The 24243-nt window shown below is 44.9% G+C and overlaps 1 protein-coding gene across 3 annotated transcripts; it reads left to right on the forward strand.

The window, feature by feature from the left end:
- The first annotated feature begins 1249 nt into the window (after positions 1 to 1249).
- Positions 1250 to 23604, forward strand: agap2 (ArfGAP with GTPase domain, ankyrin repeat and PH domain 2). Of its 3 annotated transcripts, none has more exons than XM_046397107.1 (18): positions 1250 to 1638; positions 11512 to 11570; positions 12292 to 12379; positions 12601 to 12686; positions 12822 to 12957; positions 13873 to 14007; positions 14106 to 14224; positions 15892 to 16044; positions 16201 to 16275; positions 16611 to 16715; positions 17968 to 18148; positions 18426 to 18551; positions 18670 to 18804; positions 19582 to 19733; positions 20152 to 20242; positions 20416 to 20638; positions 21183 to 21462; positions 22329 to 23604. In XM_046397107.1, the coding sequence occupies exons 1-18, from the start codon at positions 1476 to 1478 to the stop codon at positions 22533 to 22535; spliced, it is 2514 nt and encodes an 837-aa protein (XP_046253063.1). In that variant the 5' UTR covers positions 1250 to 1475; the 3' UTR covers positions 22536 to 23604. The 3 variants fall into 3 exon arrangements, with proteins under 3 accessions (XP_046253063.1, XP_046253061.1, XP_046253062.1); XM_046397105.1 differs by lacking the exon at positions 1250 to 1638 and adding an exon at positions 5482 to 7732; XM_046397106.1 differs by lacking the exons at positions 1250 to 1638; positions 19582 to 19733; positions 20152 to 20242; ... (1 more) ...; positions 21183 to 21462; positions 22329 to 23604 and adding exons at positions 5482 to 7732; positions 19236 to 19571.
- The last annotated feature ends 639 nt before the right edge of the window (positions 23605 to 24243 follow it).

The raw sequence follows: 24243 nt of genomic DNA on the forward strand, positions 1-24243 counted from the left end.
GCTTTCTGCTGTCAGACCGTCGTACAAACATCACTCTGCACAGGAAATGTTGAGCAATCGAGTGATGTAAACGATAAGCAAAACGCAGCAGAGAGACTCTTGTTGACCCTCATTGTTTGTCCTGTCAAAACACAGACGTGTCAACAACTCGTCTATTTGAGAAATGTATTGTGTATGACCTTAATAATCTTTTCCACAGAAAATTAAATACTCAACATTTGGTATTTGTCTGTCAAGAAAATGTATGTCAGTAATCAATAAACCCACCTTTACCGTCTTCATGTCTATAAACTCCTACCTGAGCACACCAAAACACGAACATGTCGTTTAATTTGAAATTAAATTTATTCCATTTTGCCATTTCCTTTTCTTCTTCTTCTTATCTGTTTTGAGTCACATTTCTAAGTAAATATGTTTTAGAAAAATGTAGACGCAAGAGAGAATTCCCAGCGTCAGTGTGGTGGGTGTTATGGGCAGGCAGTGTGTGTGCTCTCTGTGGTGATGACAGGACGGCGTTACACAATAGGCCTGGTGACACATCAGGGAGATGTGTGTGATACAGCAGGGCAAAGAAAAACTGAGAAACGTTCTGTTCTGTCATCAACAGTCAATTGTTCACTCGTATATTTGACCCAGTTGGCGTCATTGCTGAGTAAATGGCACACACGCAGTCGTACCGCTTTCATATGTGTTGATGCAGAGTATTTTAGAGTATGGTATTGCCTTTTTCATTCCTGTTAAAGATCTGAGTGTTTCTTCCACTTGTAACCTGTCCTGCAGATGTGTGAGTATTACAACAACAACAGGCCCAAGCTCTAGTCCGTGTGACCTCACCTTAATGTGGACTTTGGTGATGCTAGCTGCTGATGTCGGCGGAGACAGAGGGCCTGGTCACAAAGGTCTGGCTGCAGACTATCTGATGGTGATGAGAACATCACTCAGCTCACCATATTTTTGGCTCATTTCATCATGTGCTATAATAACTGCAATGAATCATGTAATCCTCTCTGTATGTCATGTCTGACAGCAGTTGGATGTGTCACGGCTAAGGGCGCAGTGTGCCAATATGAAACAAAAACACACTTGCTATGATTATATTGTTATAGATTATAATGTTTTTGTATTATTGTCTCTTTACCAGTGGCTGTAGAGCATCTCACACGAGGCAAAAAGCAGACGCTTTTTCAACTGTGTGGCCTCGGCAGCAGTCAGACCTGCTGTGCAGAGAAGAAAAGGGTTTAGAATAAGGAAGTGAACTCTTCAGTTCAGTTAACCTGCAGAGGAAACGCACATTGTCGTGAGTTTTTGTGGTCTACAGAGAGAGAGAGAGCGGCAGCCATTGTGGCCGCCATCACTTCTTTTTCTGCTCCTCTTGTGTCTCGAGTTCGTGTTCGTTTTGTGGAACCAGCAGCGGGGAGTTCAAATGGGCTGAAGCGAACACTTTGCTTCAGTTTACAACGGATCCATGTGTCAGGATGAACAGCAACAGTAAATCAGCGACCTCCACTGCAATAAAAGCAGAGATCAAGAGGTATGAATCCCTCCAGAGTGCGATCAACAGACTTTCCAAGCAGTTTGACAGAGTCGACGATCAGCAGCTGCGCTCGGGCCTTAAAGTTTACCTCCACAGCATTCAAGGTAAGCTCATTCATCCTCGCTGAGCCTCTTCGTGATGGGCTTTTGTTTGCTGTATTTGTGGGAGAAAGCAGTTCCTTTTTTGGTCAATTTTATGCTGAACTGGTTCAGTTCTTACCGACAGGTTAGCAGAATTCTGTGCGAGGTGTGTTTCGGGATGCATTTTATGATGTAGTAAACAGGAAACTTAAAATGAAAACTGTAAATTCAGACAGTGAATTCATTCAGCCTCATCGTCAGCAGTAGTCGCGGGCTGTGGGAGGTGACATGTTAGCGGAGGTGATTGATATCTTCCTCTGTGCTTCCTCTGTCAGTTGTGTCTGTTGCTGTTCATCTTCATTCTCATTTCACTCATACAGTATAACTTTACCCTCTGGCCTCTGGTATGTAGTGGTATTCATTTATCAGCCCGACCCTGGACAACCAATGGCAACATCCCTCAGCAGCCATCGCCATGGCAGCAGGATGAAACCTGCTGTGCGGCCTACTTCCTGTCTGCCAATCTGCAACTGCCCTCAAAGCCACTTCCTTTCAGACAAACAGGGCCCTTACATGTGAAACCGATCAGTTTTACAGCATTTCCTCATAGCTCTACTTCCCAGCGTTTCTTACGAATGTGACTCAATGTGTCACCGTGTTTGTTTTTTGTTAATTATCTGCCACCTTTTTCTGTAGAAGCAGAATACTGGAGGTGGAAGAAGTGTTCATATTTTCTCCACAGTGTAAAAATAATCTGTTCCACGTATCAAAAGTGAAAATACTCACTATGCCCTCCTATTTTACACTTGTACACCACTACATGTACTTTTTACTACGTTTATGTGACAGCTGGATTAATGTTTTAATTTTAACATTATAAAATACAACAAACTGTTAAGGATTCATGTTGACATGTTCTCATGTTCTGCTCAAGTAAGAATATGAATGCAGGACTTTGACTCATGGTGGAGCACCTGTGTCTTATTTATACTTTTAATTCATGTCTATGGCTTACTTTTATGTTCATGTATATGTCTAGAGAGGCACAGCAGAAACATCTTTATCTGCATAATAATGCATCATATTTATTACTCTGAAAACACTGCTCGAAACTGCACTAAAGTACAGTACTTATGTAAACGTACTTTGAGCTCAGACTGGGTGGAATAACCTTAAGAAACAACCAGCTTACCTTTTGATTTAATCAGTTTATTCATTAGCTTGTTATTCCGTTGTTTGCCTGTGACCTGAAGGTCACTCAGCTCCCTGATGGATTTTTGTGAGCTTTGAGGTCTCTTCAGGATCTGGCAGGTCTTGAAACGCCCTGAGAGGCTTCCCCCCCAAAAAAAATTGGTTGAAGTGGGTTTTTTTTTTTTTTGGTGTAATTAGGCTGCTCAACACTGTAGTGAGGATCAAAAGCAGCGTATCCTCCACGGGGCCTGGATCTGCGGGTGCAGGGTTCACTGGTGCTAAAAAGAGAACCACATCTCCTTTGGACCTAATGAGCGAGGGCGATGTGGTCGACTGATGCAGCGTCAAGGAGAGCATGGGAGGAAAAGAGAGGGGGAGATGGAAAGGGACAGAAGGGTGAGGTGGAGCTAAATGAAGACATTTAAATGTGAATCTGGTAAAGTGTTCGCTGCAGCACGGCAGCAGTGTGAGAGATCGAGGGGGGTGGAAGATACAGGGGACAGCTCACAGTGAAGGAGAAATGAAAAATCACCCAGCATGACCACTGCCCTTGGCCAGTGTCCATCTGACAGCGCCTGCCGGTGTGTGTGTGTGTGTTGAGCCTTGTTTGCATGCATGTGAGTCTCTTCCCAGAGAGAGGGAGTGTGTTTTCTAAAAAGTATCCGCCCGAAGTCAACCTGATTTTCAGCGTTTTATGTGGGTATCCGTTTCAACATAATTGGATTCATCGTGCAGCACTTCAAACCACAGCAAGCTGACGTGCGCTTTAACTCGCACAGCCGTGTCATGTCCTCACACTTGTTAAAAAGGGATTTTTCCACACGCGTAACATCACTCCCTCTGTAAGCTCTCCCTGCCCCGGCCTTTTTCTAAATTCATGACTCTTCTTCTGCGCTGCCGTTGCTCCCAGGTCGTGTGTTTTCCCCCCTTCAGCCAAAGGCGTTTGTCCGAGGTCTTTTGTATTCAGTGGGAGTAGTTATTGCCCTCTCACTGACTGCAGAAGGGAGGGGGAAGCGGGCTGAGCAGGTGGACAGTCAGATCGTGTATTATGAGATGATGGTGGGAGGCTGAGAGTGGTGCACTGTGGGGACAGGCATCCTCTGATTTCACATCAAGGATATTTATTTTTAATCACAGAGTAATTAACATGAAATTACACCTGGTAATAATTCAAACGATGGATGTGTAATCATGTTTGCTGCAGTGTTTTTGTTGATGCACAAAGCCTAATTGCAGCAGCTCCTCTTGTGCTTTTGTTTATTATATATACATATTTGGTTTTTTTAAAAAAAAAAAAAAACAGTCGATTAAAGGTACAGTTCACTCAGAAATAAAAAGTCCATGCTGGTTGCATTTTTGAGGGAACGTTTAAGTGATTAACTGACTGAAAATGAATTTTCAAATACTGATAAGACTTTAAAGTACATTTTCAGGAAAAAAAAGCCAAAAAACATTTTTAAATGTGAGAATTTGCTGCTTTTCTTTGTCTTTTCATTACAGCAAACTGAGTATCACTTGGTTTTTTTGACATGGCCTCTAAGAAGATGTATTGGCCAAATGATTAACTGATTAATACAGATATTAATCAACCAATTAACTGACTCCTTAGCAGTAACAAACAGGTTTTAGTGAAAGATGAGTTTCTGTATCTTAATCATGTACGTCTTTAAAGACATTTTTTCACATACTGGCCACACATAACAGAGCAGGTGTTGGACTTGGAGTGTGTCTTGGACTACATTATTTTTTCATTCTGCGGTTCAGCCATTGATGTCCAATATGCCCTCATCCTCTCATGCTATTGCTGGGCTCATGCTGTGAGCCCAGAGCTTAGCCACTTCTGCTAATGAACACATGCCATAGTAGGCAATAGACTACAGATCAATACACTCACAGGAAATCTCATTCAGTCACATGTGCGCCACACACACACACACACAGACACACTCACACAGAGAAACACCATTTTGATACAGGGATCCTGGGTAAGATTGCGACACAGAGTGTACCAAAGGAGGAGGAGGAGGAAGGACAAGGAGGAGATGATTGTGCCACCAGAGCCAGGAAGATTGTAACACCTTAGCAACAAACAAGCCAAGCCTCCTACTGAGGAGGAGCCACACACACACACACACACACACACACACAAATAGACAACCGAAGACAGATGGATGATCTTGATGAAACTGTTCTGGCAGCTGTATAAATGAGACAGGGAGCAAACATCCTGCCCAGGTGTCTTTTCTCCTCCACAAACATGCATCCATCTTTTTTTTTTGTCATTCCTGCCTCCTCGCCTCTCCCTTCTTCCTCCCTCTCCCTGCCGCTGATCTTTTCTCCTGCGGTCGCCCCTCACTTAGCAGGTCCGGCTCGTGTGTGCACTGCTGCTTTACCACCAACCGTTACCCGCTGCCTCACCCCCACCCCACCCCGCCCGTCTCCTCTCCGGCACGCGGGCAGAAAGATGGAGGAGGGAGGCGATGGGGATGGGAGGGATGAGCAATAAAGAGCAGGGACCCTGCGCAGTCTGAGAGGAGCAGCGGGAGAAGCAGAGAGGGAAAATAAAGGAGGAACGAAGTGAAGCAGGATCCTTCTGCATTGTATGGATCGCCTGTTGGAACAAGGAGGGGCATGTAGAGGGAGGGACGCTGGAGATTCCTATCAGTGTGTTCGAGAGAAGCGCAGGGCGTGAGGGAGACGAGCTGTGCATGCGTGAGGGTGTGCGTGTGTGTGCGTGTGATTGGACTCGTTGAACCTGCGTGACGGTCTCTCTATCGGCGGGCTTCAGAGGCGGTCGGTGAGCTGTTTGAGGAGTGACTCGCCTCGGCGCCTCCTCTGTGTCGGTGCTGTGTTGTCATGCTCGACGCCTGATGCGCTCAGAGGACACAGGCTGCCCGGGAGACGGCGAGAGGGGCGTGATGGCCGGACGCACCCTGACTCGGTCATGCATCTCCAGATATCCGCCCGGACTTCTGATCCCCTTCAGCCCTCATCAGTGTCCTTCCTGTGCGTCTCCATGAGGCTGCCTGCCTTCCTGCTGCCGCGCTCTCTGAGTGGATGCTGCTGTCATCACACATGTGTGGCTTGCAACGAGAGTCCATGATCTGGACCGGACTGCATGCAGCTCTGGGTGTACAGTGCCATGCTGCTTTAGGGTGACACTGATGCATTTTTAATGACTTCACCTTTTCAGGTTACTGCTGCTGTTGATGCTTGATGACGTATGATGCGTGGCAGTTTGTTCTGTGTTGAATCGAGATTGCTGCTCTGAGTGAAGAGGACGGACTGAGCACCATCTAGGATGGAGTTGCTGCGCATGAAAATAAGATCAAGTAAATAATTAGGAATGAGGCATCAGACACGTTAATGGAGATTTATTTGCCCCAGTAGCTGCACACATATGCAGTGGATGGATTTTAATTGGGTGTTTTCAAGGGACAAAAGAGCTGATTGGACTGCGCTGACAGTGTGCTGAAGGTTGTCAGGAAGAGTGGATCTCTTTTCTGTATCCCAGAAAAATGAAAATTGCAGTCAGAGAAGAAATTCGTGACTAAAATTAAAATCCAAAAACAAAGAAATTCGGGGCATGGATGAAACCAGCGGCCCCTCTGCTGTTGTGTCTTCCAAGGAGAAACTTAATCTCCCTACTTGTAAGTTTTGTGTCACAGTCGTGCTGTCAGGTTCTTTCACATCCCAACACGCTGGCAGACTGTCAGTTGTTCATGTCGCTCTGTCTGGTTTCATTCACCTGCTGTGTGTCTACTGAAGCCTGACCACATGAGCGGAGGCGGCGCCCTGCAGCAACGCACCACCTACCTCATCTCCCTCACCCTGGTCAAGGTAGAGGCTGTGGAGGAGAATGGAGGGGAAGCCAAGCCCGGCGCCCAGGGGAAGGAGGTGGAAGCCGGAACAGGAAGAAGAGCAGGAGAAGAGGCCAGGGTGAGCGTGGAGTTTGAAGGTGAAGCTCCTGCACAGACTGAGAGTGGAGCTGGATTAGAGCAGCTAAGGGCTCAGGATGCTGCTGCTTTGAAAAAGGGCAACTTAACTGATGAACTCAAAGATGGAGAGAGAAAACCCTGCAGCCCTCTGAAAGATAAACCACTCGCCTCTGTTGATGTCCTGAGTCCGGGGAGCGAAAAGCCACCGTGCAACCTCTCAATCCCCTTAGCCGCTGAGAGAATGACAGTTCAGAAGACAAAGTCTGCAGAGAGTGATTCAGCACGAGTCGAGAAGACACCTCCCACCCCTGAGGCAAAACAATGCTTGTCCCCATCACTGACCCCAACGGCACCAACAGAGGTGGTGATGGAGCCCAGCCGAACCCCGACCCGGACCAGTCTCCCTATTCGTCCGGTGGGACAGCGTCCTGTGAGTCTGCTGAAGTCTCACAGCAGTGTGGCCACCCGCGGTCGCGACTCGAGGGAGGGGAGAGAGCGCAGCCCTACCTCGGCACAGAGCCTGGACCGCAAAGACTGCCGCGTGCCGACACGCTCGCCAGGCCCCTGCAGGGCCTCATGGGCCGAGGCGAGCAGGCCTGATGGATGGAGGGACCTGCGGGATGAAGCCCAAGCTGGAATACCTCTAGAGATTGGAGGTGGCATGACTGCAGTGATGAGAGAAAACCCCAGGAAGGAGAGGCTAAAGACAGGTTCGGCCTCCCTACCTGCACCGGCTAGCCAGGCGTCGAAGCCGGCACGCAAAGGTAAAAGCCGCACACTGGATAACAGTGACCTGAACAGCCTCTCTGAAGACCTGGGGCTGGCCAGGGAGGCCCAGCAGGGCCAGCAGGGCCAACGAGGCTCCGCTAAAGACAGGAAGATGCTCAAGTTCATCAGTGGCATTTTCACAAAGAGCAGCTCGGGAGCAGCGGGGTCATCCTCCACGGCGCCTCCTGTCTATATACAGAGAGACTCCAGTGAGGAGGAAGGTAGGAGGTCACATACTCACACATAACATCACTGTCACCCCTTCACCTCTAAATACACCCACTTCCTGTTGACTGCCTTCATGACAACAAATCATAATCACACACACACAATCTCGTCTTCAGTTCCTCACCAGACAATTACCAGAGTGTAACCTTCATCTGTGCACAGGCATCCATTTAAACTGAGCGTGGGTGGGGCAGGAAGAACCCACACACAGAATACATTTACAGGCCAAGATACTGTCACGTGCCGATAGACGCTTTCCCCAAGCCATGTGCGACTACGAACTGATGACAGATGAAGTTCTTTGATCTGAGAACCGACAATAGAATCATCTTGGACAGCCTTAATCTAATCCCCCTCAGAGTGCGGGCAGATTTCACACCTCTGGAGGGGTAATCTCTGCGCTCACACACACACACACACACACATACACACACCACACACACACGCTTAAGCAGCGTTCCCAGCATGGGTTTAAACCCCATAATGAAGCCGAAGGGGAGAGGAGCTGGTGGCTCAGAGCTGCACCGCTCTCGTTGGTTTTGGCCTCGGCTTTATTTCCCTGTAGCTGAAGAGAGGGAAAGACATGAGGCGATATTTGTTCAGCAGCGTCAAAAAAGGGGGGAAGCATGGATGCTGCACAGCCAATCAAGAACATTTCTAATCCGGTCTTTGATTTTCCACCCACTACATGTTCTGCCACTATATGGAGCTTTTCTCCCCCCATCGCTGACTCTCTTGTCTCTGTCAGACACTCGGTTTAAAGTCCATCATGTCAAAAAGAGATCATTCTGAGATTTAGGATTGTCGCTGCCGCCGTCGCTGCTTTTTCCTCCACGGCTGCGGCGTACAACAGTGCATCCCTTTCACAAACATGTTTGCTCAAAGAAGGAGTGAGTGTCAGCCAGTGGGAGTGAGCGAGTGTGTGTTTTATGTATTCATTCACTCATTGTGTATTCACACTGTTACACATGCACACTGTGGATTCACTCGAGTAGTGAGACGTGCCCTGCCTCTCGCCACACACACACACACACACGCACACACACACACACACACACACACACACACTGACACAGACTCTGGGCAGGAGGAAGTGTTGCCATGGCAACCAGCAGGACTGCTGCTTCTGCTGCCGCTGCTGCTACAGAGGCAGAGTCTGATGAAACAGAGGGGTGGAGGAGGTGTGTGTGTGTGTGTGTGTGTGTGTGTGTGTGTGTGTGTGCGTGTGCATTGACACACTCTCTGAGAGGATTCTGACAAAATTCCAAATGCAGAATTAAGTTTGAGAATTGGCAGTTTTGGATGTGAGCTACAGGCTACATGTGGGGGTTTGTAACAGAGCACACGTGACTGGTTTGGAGCAGGGAGTGTGGATAATTGGCTTTCTGTAGAAATCTGTGTGTCGCAGCAGCAGAAGGATCACACTGTCTGATCACTTTTGGCAACAGGAGCGGGCCATAAAGAGAGCTTTGAGTCAGTAAGACAAAGATGGACAAAGTGTGTGTGTGTGTGTGTGTGTGGTTGCCCTTTTTCCCTGGGAGCTGCCTGCAGCGGTGGGCTCATATGTAAGCCCCTTTTTTCTCTCCTCTGAAGCACATCCTCACCGGCTGCATCTGTGCCTGGACGCTCCATAGATTTAGAACCAGGCTCGAGTTTAATCATCATCTGTCGCTGAAGGACACGTCGCACATTCACACTCAGGATAGCAGGCTCTATATCTGTCAGCACAGTCTGCCAAAAACCCCCTGCTCTCCTCCGGTGTCGTTTCTCTGTTTTATTCCTCGTGTTAATCCTGTTAAATCAGTTCTGTTCGTGCCGTGGTGGAGGTTTGATCTGAATGCTACTGACTTTGGTGATCCTCAAACACCATCAGAGGGTCAGAATTTTCACGAGTAAAACCAGGAAGATGGATCATATTACATCATAACTTAAAGGGATAGTTCACCCCCGTAATCAAACATGCATACTTCTCCTCTTACCTGTGGTGCTGTTTATGCGTCTGGGCAGTTTTGGTGCAGAGTTGCAGAGTTTTGGGGGGATATCAGCTATAGAGGTATTTGTCTTCCCTTCATTAAAATGACTCTAGATGGGTTTCCCTGTAGCTCAGTTGGTAGAGTGTGTGACTCATGTACCGAGGCTGTCTGTTCTCTGCAGTGGCCATGGGTTTGACTCCTGCTGTGGCTCATTTGCTGTGTGTCTGTCATTTCTTCAGCTGATCTATGTGAATAAAAGGCAAAAGCCCAAAAGAATAATTTAAAAAAAGAAACTAGATGGCATTTCACTTATGGTGCTCAAATACCAAAAAACAGCAGTTTTGTGTAGGAGCTATTTTCTTTGTCCACGTCTGCTCGTGGACAAGAGGGCAGGATGTAAACATTAATGGCCTGATCAGCTAAGCTGTAATGTTATCTGTCCTCTCCTCCATGTGTGGATTCATGCTTCCATCTGAACCATGACACAGGAAGAAAATAGTCCCTTTTGATTTTCACATGAACTGTCCCTTTAAGCCGCCGCACTGGTCACCTTCCTCTGATCTGAATGATCTGTGGATATTTTTTAAAAACTGAAAGGTTAATTACTGCTACGAAGCTACAAAACCACCAGCTGTGGATCAGAAAACATCAGAATGCTGGTGAAGATGCTAATCGTTATGCCTGCTGAACATCAGCATGTTTAACATGTGAGCATGTTAGCTGTTAGCATGTTAGCATTTAGCTCAAAGCACCACTGTGCCCAAATGCAGCCTCATGGAGCTGCTAGAACGGCAGCCTCAGTCGTCAATTTATTAGGTACACCTGGCTAAAACCGATGTGGTCTCTGACAAAAGGCCGTCAGTAAGTCTTGAAGGTTCACTTTGGAGGATGCAGTTTGATGGTGCTGTTGAGCTCTGCTGCATTATATAGAGAGACGATTCGGTAATTTAGCCTACTTTTGCTGTTTTAAATGGGGTGGATAAAATAATAGAAACAAACTGCAACCTCCAAAATGTTCATAGAGTTGAATCAGCACCTCTTTAAAACAGTTAAAACTGAAGTTTAGAACCTTCATGAAGGCAGAATTTATTGCAGGATTGTTGTGTCAGAAACCCTAACGACCTGGCTGCTCAGTGGATGCTTTTTTCTCTCAGAATCAGACTCTTCTCGCTTTGCAGCTGGGTGTTTGGGTGTGGGCATCACATCACATTTGGGACGTGCCCCTTTATTTTGCGCTTGTTCATGTGATATTTGCAGCACACACACAAACGCTCGCAGTTCTGCTGCAGGCACGTCAACTAATCAGATGGGATTAGTCGATTAGTCAATTGGCAGAAAAAATAACATTTTTGCTTCAAACAAAAATGCTGAACATTGTCTCGAATTTTTCCTGTTTTATATCATTGTCAACTCAATATCTTTGAGTATTGGACTGTTGGTTGGCGACATTTACGTCTGTAGACGTCAACTTAAGAACAGCATAAATAAATCCACAGAGGAGTCTTTGAGCTACAGTGAATCACTCAGCAAAGGCCTAACTCACCACTCAGTTCTACATCATTTATGGCACAAGGGGAGCAGAGTGGATAACGAGTGCTGTGGCTGCACCTCGTTGGACCCCCCACCGTGACTTAAAGGTTGTGTTCATTAAGACAACCTGTAGGTGACACGTGCGCGTGTGGCGACCAGTCACACAGCAGTCGTGTGATACAGTTATGTCCCTCTTTTGATGTACACAATCAAAAGTCTCCGTCCCTGCGTGTCTCGCTGACTGTTTGTCTCTGTCCGTCTCTCTGCAGTGAATATCGCCAACAGCCAGGAGTGGACCCTGAGCAGATCCATCCCAGAGCTGAGACTGGTGAGACCAACACCTGCAGCAGAACATCCATAACGGTGTCACCTGATCACAGATGTTGCTTTAAAAAGTCCGGAGTGCAAACTATGACCCAACAGCTCGGTTTTATGTCAGAGTTACCCAAAAATGTGCTCATATTGTGTCAGTTGTGGGTCAGTTCTTTCCTCTTGAAGCAGGTAGGTACACCTGCACAGTTTGATCCAATCCAATTCAGCTGTGTTCTTGTCCAGCATAACGCTGCCTTGTGACGTCAATCATAAATGTAAGAATTAATTCACACATTTAAAACACTGTCAACAAAAAGTGAACATTTGGACCTTCCTTTATTTATCCCTGAAGGGAAATTCTTATTCTTACAGACATTACACTTGCCGTGTTCCCGACCAAGAAAGGTGAAAACTGAAAAGTATAAAAATAGGATAAACAATATGGTGTCAAGAATCCAGTCTCCCTTATGTGTACTTTTGCATTTATTTTTTACTTGTGTAAAATCTGAATGCGGGACTACTTTTATGATATGATGCTGCTGCTTTGTCCACACATGTAAGAATAAAACAACAGAGCAAATGAAGACAGAAATTCTGACTAAATGAAACAAAAACATTTTCAGTAAACTAAGAGTTTGGTTGAATGTGTTTTAATTCAGTCTGGGCATTGTAGTACATGATACATCATACTGTACTGAACTCAGTTCACCGTGTTGTCTTTCATTCCTCCTTCTCAGGGCATTCTGGGAAATCTAAAAAGTGGCAAGTCAGCACTGGTCAACAAATACATCACAGGCAGTTATGTTGCACTTGAGAAGCCAGACGGTAAGAAACTATTGATTGTGTTTTGGTTTATATATAACAATTCAATTAAAACACTCCTGGCTGCTTGCTGACGAGTCTTTATTATTATTATTATTATTATTATTATTATTATTATTATTATTTCTGAATTGCAGAGTTTATTTTCCGCTTCCCGATGTGCTTCATCTTCTGTCTGTCACGCTGCTGAATAAGCTGTCTGTCACTGTCATTGTCCTTGTCAGGTGGCAGGTATAAAAAGGAAGTGCTGGTGGACGGACAGAGTCATTTATTACTGATCCGAGAGGAAGCTGGATCACCTGATGCACAGGTGTTTCTTTGTGTGTGTGTGTGTGTGTGTGTGTGTGAAAGTCAGACTGAGAGGGAGAGGCAGAGAGACGGTCGTTAGTATGCAAAACTGAAACGCCTGCAGACTTGATCATCCATCATCCTCTTCCCCCTGCAGTTCAGCAGCTGGGTTGATGCAGTGATTCTGGTCTTCAGTCTGGAGAACGAGGCCAGCTTCCAGGAGCTCTACCAGCTCTACAGCCAGCTCAATGCATATCGCACGGACATCCCGATCATAGTGGTCGGCACCCAAGGTCAGCACTCGTATCGCAGCCATGTACGATTATTTTAGGAGTAAACCACTCTGAGCTCCTGTAAATCGCTGTGAAACCTCTTAAGGTGGTTCAGTTTGCCCGCTGCCTCACAAATGTGAGTGAACTGAACTTAAATAATTAGTTTGAAGTTGTTTCATGAGTTGTCCAATTTAAAACCAATCCAGTTAAGCTTGTCCATTGAGAAAATAAGTGAAATTAACTGATGATTTTAAGTGTAATCAACAACTTTTCACTCACACACAGAACCGCACAACAGTCTTTTAAAGGCATAATATGTAGAATACTGTTTGTAATCCCAAAAACCGGCTGCTCACACACAGGTGATGGAGTGATGGACGATGTTCAGAAACATCCTGACGCTGCCGCCAACACACACTTCTACTGGGTCATCAAGAGATGATGGAGAGAAATGAATTTGTTCATATGTAATAAGCTCCAGGATATTCATATGATGGGAAAGAAAAGTGGCTCTAGGAAATCAGGTTAATCGGCTGTTGTCAGGAATGTGTGTAAACATCAGCAGCTTTACCGTCACAGCTGGCAAAAGGTTTTACTGATGCTGCGGCGGCACGTCTGAGGCGTATAGCAGGTTACATTTAACTATAAAAACAAACTAACTGGTGGGGTCATGAGGGAAATGAGGGTTGTATTCACACCAGGACATCATGCCAGAGATTTCTGTTAAAAAACAAACCGAACTGAAATGATTGGTCGATTAGTCCATCAGCTGATTATAATCATTTCAGTCATTTCTCAAGTAAAACCTCCAACCAGCATATTAATCCATAAAGAAAATAATCAGCCTAGCATAGAAGAATACACGCTTGTGTGACATTGACTCTTTGCAGGATCGCTTTGTCGTAACTTTTCTATTCACTGCTCTTGTTTCTCCAGATAAAATCAGTAGCACCAACCCGCGTGTGATCGAGGATCAAAGAGCCAGACAGCTGTGCATCGATGTGCGTCACTCGCTGTTTTACGAGACCTGTGCCACCTACGGGTTCAACGTCGACCGAGTGTTTTCAGAGGGTGAGTCGCCCGGCCACGCGTGTGTGTGTTTCACCAGCATGAGGAAAACCAGTGTAATGTACAGCCAATGGTTTTAATGGCCACTGTGCGTTTTGCAGCCGCCCAGAAGATCGTAGCTCAGAGGAAGCAGGCGGCGCTGCAGGCCTGCAAGTCTCTTCCCAACTCTCCCAGTCACTCTGGAGGCTCCACCCCCGGATCGGCGTCGCTCCCCGGCCAGGTACCACCTGCTGACAGCCCCGTCCCACATGGGATCACAAGACACGAAACATCTTCTGGTAACACAGTCACCAGGTTTCAGTGTTGCACACCTGATGCTGTTCTACAGTGGTGGAATGAACTAAGTACATTTACTCAAGTACTGTATAACTGTACAGTACAGTTTTGAGGTACTCGTACTTTACTTCCACTGTACTTAATTTCCATTTTGTGCCACTTAGTTACTAGATTATTAAATATTAGTTACTAAATTATTTAAAAACAACACAATCAATCATTATGTACCATCAGAGGTATAGAAAGTAATTAAAATTGTATTTCACGTTTGGTATTTTACGTACATTTTGAAGGTAATACATGGAACTGCTGTTACTTGTCACTGAGTATTTGTACACTGTGGAATTTCTACTTTAACTCAAGTAAAAGTTCTGAATGCTTCTTGCGCCAAAATAAAAACAGAAAAACAAAACAGAATTCAAAACAAAATGAAACAGACACATTTAGTAAAAGACTACCTGATCTCATAAAGAGCTTCACTTCTCAGATAAATAACACACAATTTAATTCTCAGTACTGCATGAATATTTTACCATCCTAAATGAATGTAGTTTAGGCTTATACCATTGACCCACTCTTCCTAAAAACACAATACCTCTTAAAAAAATCCTTTTATTATTACAACATAAATCACTTCTATTGACCGAAATCCAATAATTCGTTTTTCCCAAATAAATTCTGTTCAGCCTGCTGTGTTTTTATATCACAGCAGATTCTGTCCTATAACTCCCTTTCACATCCAAAAGCTGTTTGTAGTAACTGTTTCTGTGATTCATAGAAATTATTTTAAGGCCTGGACAAAAGAAAAAAAAATCAATTTTTCAAGCTCAAACATGCAGCTTTTAAAATCCTGTTTACCAAGAGCCATCAGATTTCAGTTTTACAAATGCACTGAAATCAGAGGGCTGAGCGTTTTCAGGTGTGAAACTTGTTATTGTTCCTCTGTTAAACTGTAAACACTGTCGTTCTTCAGTCTAGACAGATATTGCATAAGACGTGATGAAAACAGGACACATATTAAAGCGTTCTGTTGTTTTCTTCAGAGTGAAAGTACTTTTATTTTTGCGTTCACCTCCACACCTTCTGAACTGTTTCTGCTCCTGATGCTCTCCTGTTGCCAAAATAATCCACTTTTCTCTGCGTTTTTTACAACTGATGAATAAAAGAGGCAAAATTACATCTTTGCATGAAAACAAAATGATGTTATATATAATAAATTATATATATGTGCTTTGAAAAGACGACAGGAAGAATGTGAAGCTCTGTCCGGGCGGTTTTGGTGGTTAAGCTTTCATCTGAGGAAGACTTACATGCATTAAAAAGTCAAAATCATCCATCAAACTGAAATGTAATTTTCAACACCACAACTGTGCATCACATCCACCTCAGCTCCATGAGTGTCTCATTCCCCGTGTTCACGATGATCGACGACTGAAAAACTCACGCTGTCGATCATCACCCACTTTTCATGAATCTGTTTCACCGGTTTTTCATCCTTCAGCACATTCTCACTCTCTCCATTTCTTCCCTCACACCTCCATTCCCATCTGCCCCTGCTGCCTGACCTCCCGATCCCGCTCTCCTCCCCCGCCTCGCTCCTCCTCCTCTCAGGCCACTAATGGCCCGAGTAGCGGCTACACCTACTCCCTCCCCTCCACCCCTGTGGTGGGTCACAGAGACCTGCGAGTTGCACAGGGAGATGGGGGAGGCAGCGTCAACTCTCGTTCTCTGAAGAACATCCCCAGACGGCCCTCCCTCTTCAAGGTCAGTTGTTGCCGCGATGCCGGCGTCTCACGCCTTTTAGTTACCTGTCATCTCTCACAATCATTTCACTCCATTTGGCTCCGTCTCCGACTCTCTGCTCAGATCCCCAGCTCTTTCTGAACTCTGTTCTTTTCCTGCTGTTCAATTTGTTTCCAGAACCGCGATGCAGATAAGAAGGCCGGTGATGGTAAAGCAGACCTTAGCAGCACGCGGGGTGTCCCCATCAAACAGGTTTGGTTAACATTACAAACAACAAATAAACTGAATTTTCAGTGATGTGGGTATTGACGTGCTTGCAGTACAATTTGTGCCAATATCCTCTTCAAGCAAGAAGGTGTGAACAGAAATGTACTTGTCTATTTATTTCATCTTACATAAACAGCACAAAAAGCATTTGTTTCCTCTTTTTCAACCTTTCTCAAGGGTGATCTATTAATATTGTGCTTTCAGCTACTGTTGTCAGACCACTCTTTACACCTTGAAGAGATTCTCTCTGTTGTGTTTGGGCTCTAAAATTAGGCAGATTCATTTTGTGCGAGCGCAGTGACCTTGTTTGTCTTTGACAGAGCATCCTGTGGAAGAGAAGTGGGAGCTCTCTGAATAAGGAGTGGAAGAAGAAATTTGTCACGCTGTCCAACAACGGCACACTGTCTTACCACTCCAGCTCCAGTGTAAGAGAACACCACGAGACAAAATCAATACGGCAGTAAAACACAGCGAAGACTCAGCGGAAGGCCAAATGAGTTTTCACTGTGGGGAGAACATCTGCACATTTTTAGATTTGACTACACTTTTAGCGTCAGTGGTGTACAGTACAGGCCACATTTTTCTTTAACAGCCCTATAATTGCTTCGAAACATCACCGAGTGATTCCACATTTGTTTTCTGGACTAGTGATCAGGGACATTTGTCTGCCTTAAAGAACAACTAGACAAAAAGAAAAATCTAAACAGTGAGTCCGTGCAACTTTTGCTAAACAGCAGTAACTGTTGTGCCATTTGGATGTTTAGCAGCAGCTCACCGACCGTGACTTGCAAAGGTCGCCCTCAATGAATGGGAGTGAATGGAGCTACGTGACTAAAATAATTATTTACACCTACTTTTGAACAAAATCGCCCAAACTTTGTTTTAGTTTTTGCAAACATAGTATCAAAAGCGAAATATATTTTAGAACTGAAAAGAAAAAATACTGAAGGCCGTTCGTGTTTCTTACAGGGCATTTTTGCCCGTAAAGTGCTAGCATTCTGCTAGTGAATGCTGATTGGTCGGTTAAAGATTTATGAGTAGCAACGGTAGGCTAAATTCAACTATCGTTGGGTAAACGTAACCACAGTAATACGGTTTTGGTTTTGTGTTTATAGTTCTTATGCGTTTACTTAATGATGGCTACAGCAGACGTTGGAAGCATGGCTAAATGAAAACACAACTGATAGAATTTTCTTTTTTTTTTACACCATTAGAGTTACATTTTGGGGCCACAGCTGCATAAGCGCCCATTCATTTTGGAACACCTCGCACGGGCCCCATACATAAGTGCAAGAGAGAGGGAATTCTTCCTGTTAGAGTTTCTTGGTCCATTCTGGCTGTCCGATCCGTTCTGCACATGTGCGAAAGTGGTCCTGTCATTCAAAGGTTATCGCAAATGTGCCTGTTAGAAATGACTCATGACTCGAATCATCCAAACAGTAGTGAATCTTTCAAATCAAGATAACAAAAATATATTTTAAATTATGTCATAAGAAATACAGTAGAGTGGACGTATGAAGTTCCAAGAGTATGAAATAATCGGTTTAAGCACAGAACTTGATCGTACTACATCAGCGTGAAGTTTGCTAACGTTAGCTAGCATAAGCGACTTGTTATTTATGGTACACTGGTTTTTATTTAGGTATTACAGTATGTGTGATACGTTTTCGGTTTCAGGACTACACACAGAATATCCACAGAAAGGAAATCGACCTGCTGCGTGTGACGGTTAAAGTTCCCGGGAAACGTCCTCCAAGAGCCGTGGCTCCAGCGGGTCCCTCACCTGTCCCCCCCGGCTCTGTACCTGGAGTTAATGGGCTGGGTAAAGAGCTGACGGCCGCTGATAACGCCAGTACAGGTACCGTTGTTGCTGTTGTTGTTTTATTTGTTTGTTTATTTTTGATATTCATTGTTGCTCCTACTTGTGGATTTTGAGTTGAGGTAAAAATTTGAAAGCAGACTTTGACCTGTAGTAATGCAGTGTTTTGCAGTTTTTACTTAAGCAAATATCCTGTATATTTGTTCCACCGCTGAGTATGGTACAGTGGTGTTGTGTCGACGAGGAAATTGTTCTTGCGCATCATATATCTATCATACACAGCATATAAACTTTTCACTTCCCCTCTCGCTCTCAGTTCCTCAGTTGTGTCCAGCCACCCTGTCTGTGGTTGATGACCGGTCTGGTGGTTTGTCACCTCATGGGGGTGAGAGAGGACTTCAGCGTTGCCCCTCCTCATTGTCCACCAAAGCACAAAGTGTTGGTACGTACGCAGAACCACAGAAAACCAAACTAAAAACACGTTGGCTGTAGCTCCGCTAAGACTGCGTGCTGCTTCTGTCATAAACGTGTACGATTCATCATGTTTGCACCAAATCCAGATGCCCTGGAAGGAGCAGCCAGTCCGTTCTCTGCAAAGGACACCAGCCAGTCGTCTCCCATGAGCGACAGGAAGAAGAACAGGAGGAAGAAGAGTATGAATCAGAAAGGCGATGCAGCCGTCGGCCAGGCTGAAGGTGACTTAATTACCGCAGAGATTCAACTGCGACTGCTTTTGTGTGATTAAAATAGACTTTTTAGTGTGTTTGTTTATCGACTTGTTTCTGTCAGTAACTGTATAATTATACTTATATTAAGGATGCAAATAGTATAGTGAACAACGAGTAACAGTAACTGGAAAATCAAGTAGAAAATGAATGCGTTATTAAAACATTAAAGAATATTTTCATTGTTTTGAAGATGGACAGCATGTTATTCTTACATTTTTTACATATTCCCGTTTCCTTCTGCTTGTCCCTGTTCTGCGTTTCTACGTTGGTGAGGATTTAGATTAGCGAAGGTGTTTGTCTTTCTCTGAATGCTTCTTAACAGCCTTTTCTTAACACTTGTGCTTGTCTTTCTCTGTTTTCTCTGTTTCCTTTTCCTACGCTTATCTCTCGCTCTGCAGCCAAACGCAAAATGTGGAAGTTAAAGAGCTTTGGTAGCTTGAGAAACATTAATAAGACAGGTAACAGGTGGGGGGCGATGGAGCTGACTCAGCTTGTGCTTTGGTTTACAAACCATATCTTTCCTCTGTTTTCCTCTTTGGTGTGCCCGACATTATCATCAAGGTTGTTCATTTTAGTTATTTTCACTTTAAAAACATTTTCCCACCTTCCATCAAACTCTGTTTTGCAGTTTGCATTTTGTACTTTCTCCACCGTCTGGATTCATTACGCCCTTTACATCAGTCTCTGGCAAATTAGTCGTCTTCCAACTCCTGCAGATCTGACTTGAGTTTGTTTTGCTTGCAGAGGAGGAGAACGCAGACTTCATCATTGTGTCGTTCACCGGGCAGACTTGGCACTTTGAGGCTCAGAGCCTGGAGGAGAGGGACTCGTGGGTGTCGGCTATAGAGAGCCAGATCCTGGCCAGCCTGCAGTCCTGTGAGAGTGGCAGAAACAAGGTGCACACACACACGGGATCCCACGAGATCAGGACGCCGTTAACGTTAACATCCCTTCCTGACGTGAACACGAGTCTCTTGTCCATAGAGACCCGTCAAAATTTGTAATGACGTTTTCAGAAGCTTCTGTGTATTAAACAGCTCTGAATTATGTTGACGAAGCTTTTTTTTTTTTTACACCCCTTTTGTTTACTTGAAAGTGTCTACACATGGTGCAGTGTTTCTTATGTTGATGGGCACAACATGTGATATGATGTAACTATACTATGTGCCATAATCTAAGCTTTTACTTAGAGGATTTCAAATAGCATTTGTTCTTGTGACAAGCAATTGTGTGGGCAAATAATTTACTGAAGCATATTTGTGTGTGTGTGTGTGTGTGTGTGTGTGTGTGTGTGTGTGTGTGTGTGTTCTTCAGGCTCGGAGGAGCAGCCAGAGCGAAGCCGTAGCACTGCAGGCCATCCGCAATGCCAAAGGCAACAGTCTGTGTGTGGACTGTGAAGCACCAAGTGAGTTCTTACATGTTGGCGTCTTTCCCCCCAGCAGTCGGTTTCCTCTGGAGGATGATCCTGCTTTCATGCACCACCCACAGCCTGCAGTGGTGCCAGAGTTAACACACACTTTATCTGGGCTCAGTGACCTGTGCCAGTTCATCACCACTCTTCCTTCTCTTGCCCTGCAGATCCCACCTGGGCCAGTCTCAACCTGGGTGCGCTGATCTGCATCGAGTGCTCAGGGATCCACCGAAACCTGGGGACTCACCTGTCTCGTGTTCGCTCGCTGGACCTGGACGACTGGCCCGGAGAGCTCACACAAGTCCTGGCTGCCATCGGAAACCACATGGCCAACAGCATCTGGGAGAGCTGCACTCAGGGCAGAACCAAACCCACACCCAATGCAACCCGGTGGGTACAGGTCCACGTTCCACTACAGCACCACAGCTGTTGTAGAGCTGTGGGTGCACTTCCAGACAGATTTCACTTCAAGCCCCTGCGGTGTTCAAATCAAACTGAACAAACTTTATCAGTTATTTATTAATGTATTTGTCACCCATTGATCTTCTATAAATCATCCATAACTGGCGTTAACAGTCACTGAATTACTGATAACTTGAAGTTATTTAGTTTTCTATGATTACACTCGTGAATAAATCCTCATGATTACTTTAATTCAGTGTTTATTCACATGCTCAGGTCATTCACGTGTGTTTAAAACGAGTCGCTTCACAGGATGAGTTCACAGTTGATGATAAAATAAAGTGTTTCTGTTGCTGCATTCAAGTGCTGGTGGGAAACCCATGAGATATGGCAGTCAGCCGACTTTTTAACCTCAACAAACAACCTCCGAAGTTGTATAACAATAAATTGTCAGACGTCAGGGCTTCCAGTTATCCAGACTGTGTTTGCTGCTGGATGTGACCGGACCTCCTGTCTGTGCTTGTTCCACAAGGGAGGAGAGGGAGTCGTGGATTCGTGCTAAGTATGAACAACGGGCGTTTGTGGCGGCTCTCCAGCCGGCCCCGGGGCCCCAGCTTCCAGAGGACAGCGTGCCGGCGTGGCTGCTGTCTGCGGTGACTGAGAGAGATCTGCCCAGACTGCTCCTCCTCCTGGCACACAGCACCAAGGACCAGATCAACGCTCAGCCGGCCGGCTCACCTTCGCCGCCTCGCACGGCCCTGCACGCTGCTTGTCAGCTGGGAGACGTAGTCATGACCCAGCTGCTCGTCTGGGTGGGTTTGGTTTGATTTTGGGTCTTCGTAGTCCGCCCTCTGAGTATTAACAGGGCTGAGAAAATCCCCATAGTTCTTAAGAACATCGGAGACATGCAAATATGCGTAGATAATAAATATAGTAAACATACTCAGAATAATACCAATTCTGTTATGTCGTTTCCTCTTTATTCTATGAATTGTTTCTCTACTTTGCCCAATCTAAGCTGGTCTTTAGATGTGGTGGTGGGAAGGGACTTTTGGTTCTCAGTTCAGTTCTCAGTTTAATTCCTGTGGTTCCTCTAACTTTTTGTTTAAAATAAATAAATACATAAATAAGAGCTTCACATGTCCAGATACATAATCCAGAGCATAATACAAACTCAAATAATAGTCTTAAAATGAGGAGTTGGATGCGCCTCTACTGTGCAAATATTAAACATATTGTACTGAAATGTGGTAAATGTTCTATCAAGTTTGAAGTCGATGTGCAGTGAAGCTGAGGCTCTTAAGGCCTCAGAGTAACCGGCTGAACCCGGTTTGTAATCCATCTGTAGGGCCAAAGGTGCTGCTCCAAAAGTACAGAGCAAGCCAGCTAAAAAACTCCAACAAAGGACAGTTTTAATAACATAAATTTGACATCAGACAACAGTAAACAGAAAAAGTTTAAAGCAAGATGGGACACTAGGAGAGAACCCCTCAAAATAAAACTGTAAATAACTAAATGAAAACCCACAAGTGTAGCAACAGTTTGATTTTGAAAGGAAGTGCACTTAATCCTGTTGGTTTTCAGCAGCAGATTTCACTGCACACACACACACACACACGCACACACACACACTCTGAGTTGAATCTGTAAACCTTATCTCTTCCTCCCCTCCCCACAGTACGGAATCGATGTGAAAGCGAAAGATAACCAAGGCCAGACAGCCATGAGGATAGCCAGGAAATCAGCGAGCAAAGGCTGCATCGACATTTTGCTCCAACACGGCTGTCCCAACGAGACGTCCCCTCCCACCGCCACGCCCGTCCTCTCCCGCCGCTCCAGCACTGCCAGCCTGGGCCGAACCAGCTCCAGGAAGCGGGTGTCGTAGCGCGAGCTGAAGATGAGAAGCCTTTTAAAACGTGGACACGGGCAGCGCTGACTCTGGAGAGGCGTGGTGACAGGACTATAGCATAGAACTAAGGATTCAAAAACAGTTTGTGAAGACTGAACAACATATCAAAAACAACTTAAAAGCAATATTCACTCAATTTGTCGATGACAGATCTATATTGCTGAAAATACTGTGTTGTTGTTGACCTCATTTCAAAACGACTCAAGTAGACATTTGTAGCTGTCCTCTGTAATTTTAGAGCAGACGCTCAAACGGCTTCTGTTTCACTTCCTCCAGGTGAAGTGCAATAATGCAGCTATGATGATGATGAAAAGCGACGACGAGTGTCGGACGGCTGTTTGGTCTCGTTTGTGACAGAATCAGTACACGGACAGGGTGCTGCTTTCGTTCAAAACTGTTGTGACCAAAACGGCGATTTTTTCCTTTGGCTTTACAAATACAGTATGTCATGTTGTTAGTTATGTGTGCCTGTCGCAGGTCAGTTAAGCCAATATAAACTGTTTATCAGTGACAAATCAGCTGAGAAAATTCTGCTTAGACTAGAGAAATGAATGGTTTGGAATATGAAATATGTCAGTGTTACTCTCACAGGTCAAAGATATGGCGTTTTAATATACTGTAAATGTGACTATACTACATACTTAATGTTAAACTGTAACTAAGACACAGATGGAAAATGAAAGACTCGATTTTGTAAATGATTTTTACCAGTAGTTTTGAAAATATGTTTGTTTTTTCATTGTCTCTTATAATTTCTTATTCTCCTACATGTCATGAAAGCATAAGCCAGTAAACAAATGCTTTTACGTACGTAAACATGTAGCTGTCTGTTAAAAGTCTTCATTGGGATGACCGGACGGCGGCGTAAAGACTCTGACGTTATTTACCTTCATATTACTGTTGTGTAGGTCTATCAAATGGGTTTACAGTGAAGTATGAAGAGCCGCAGGTGTCAGTGTTGCCTCTGACACTCTGTGGGTTGTGAGAATCCCCCATGAGCTGCAAGAAATGGTTACTGGTATAAAATAAACTTTTTTAATCAGCATTATGATGATCATTTGTTGTGTTTTATTGCGTCTGCATGTCTGGGCCCATCTTGTTGTTTCACAGCTACACCAGCCTGTAGGAGGCCCGCAGTGTTGGTCCTGACTGAAATACCTTATGTGGACAAAAGTACTGGGACAAGGGACTTTAATGTTGTCTCAATGTAAACACACAGACAGCTTTGCAGCTCTAACAGCTTCCACTCTTCTGTGAAGGCTTTCCACAACATGTTGGAGTGTTTCTGTGGGAATTTGTGCCCATTCATGCAGTAGAGCATTTGTGAGGTCACACACTGATGTTGGACCAAAAGGCCTGGCTCACAATCTCCGTTCCAGTTCATCCCAAAGGTGTTGGATGGGGTTGAGGTCAGGGCTCTGTGTGGGCCAGTCAAGTTCTTCCACACCAAACTCATCCAACCATGTCTTTATGGAGCTTTGCTTTGTGCACTGGGGCACAGTCATGCTGGAATAGAAAAGGGCCTTCAACAAACTGTTGCCACAAAGTTGGAAGCATAGCATTGTCCAAAATGTCTTGGTGTGCTGAAGCATTAAGATTTAAAAACCAACGACAGATTTGTGGAAGCTTTATTTTTTAAATGAAAACAGAAGAACGGGGGAAAATGTCATTGTTTGTCTTTGTT

Source organism: Scatophagus argus, chromosome 8, assembly GCF_020382885.2.
Source record: "Scatophagus argus isolate fScaArg1 chromosome 8, fScaArg1.pri, whole genome shotgun sequence".
NCBI classification, from domain to species: domain Eukaryota; kingdom Metazoa; phylum Chordata; class Actinopteri; family Scatophagidae; genus Scatophagus; species Scatophagus argus.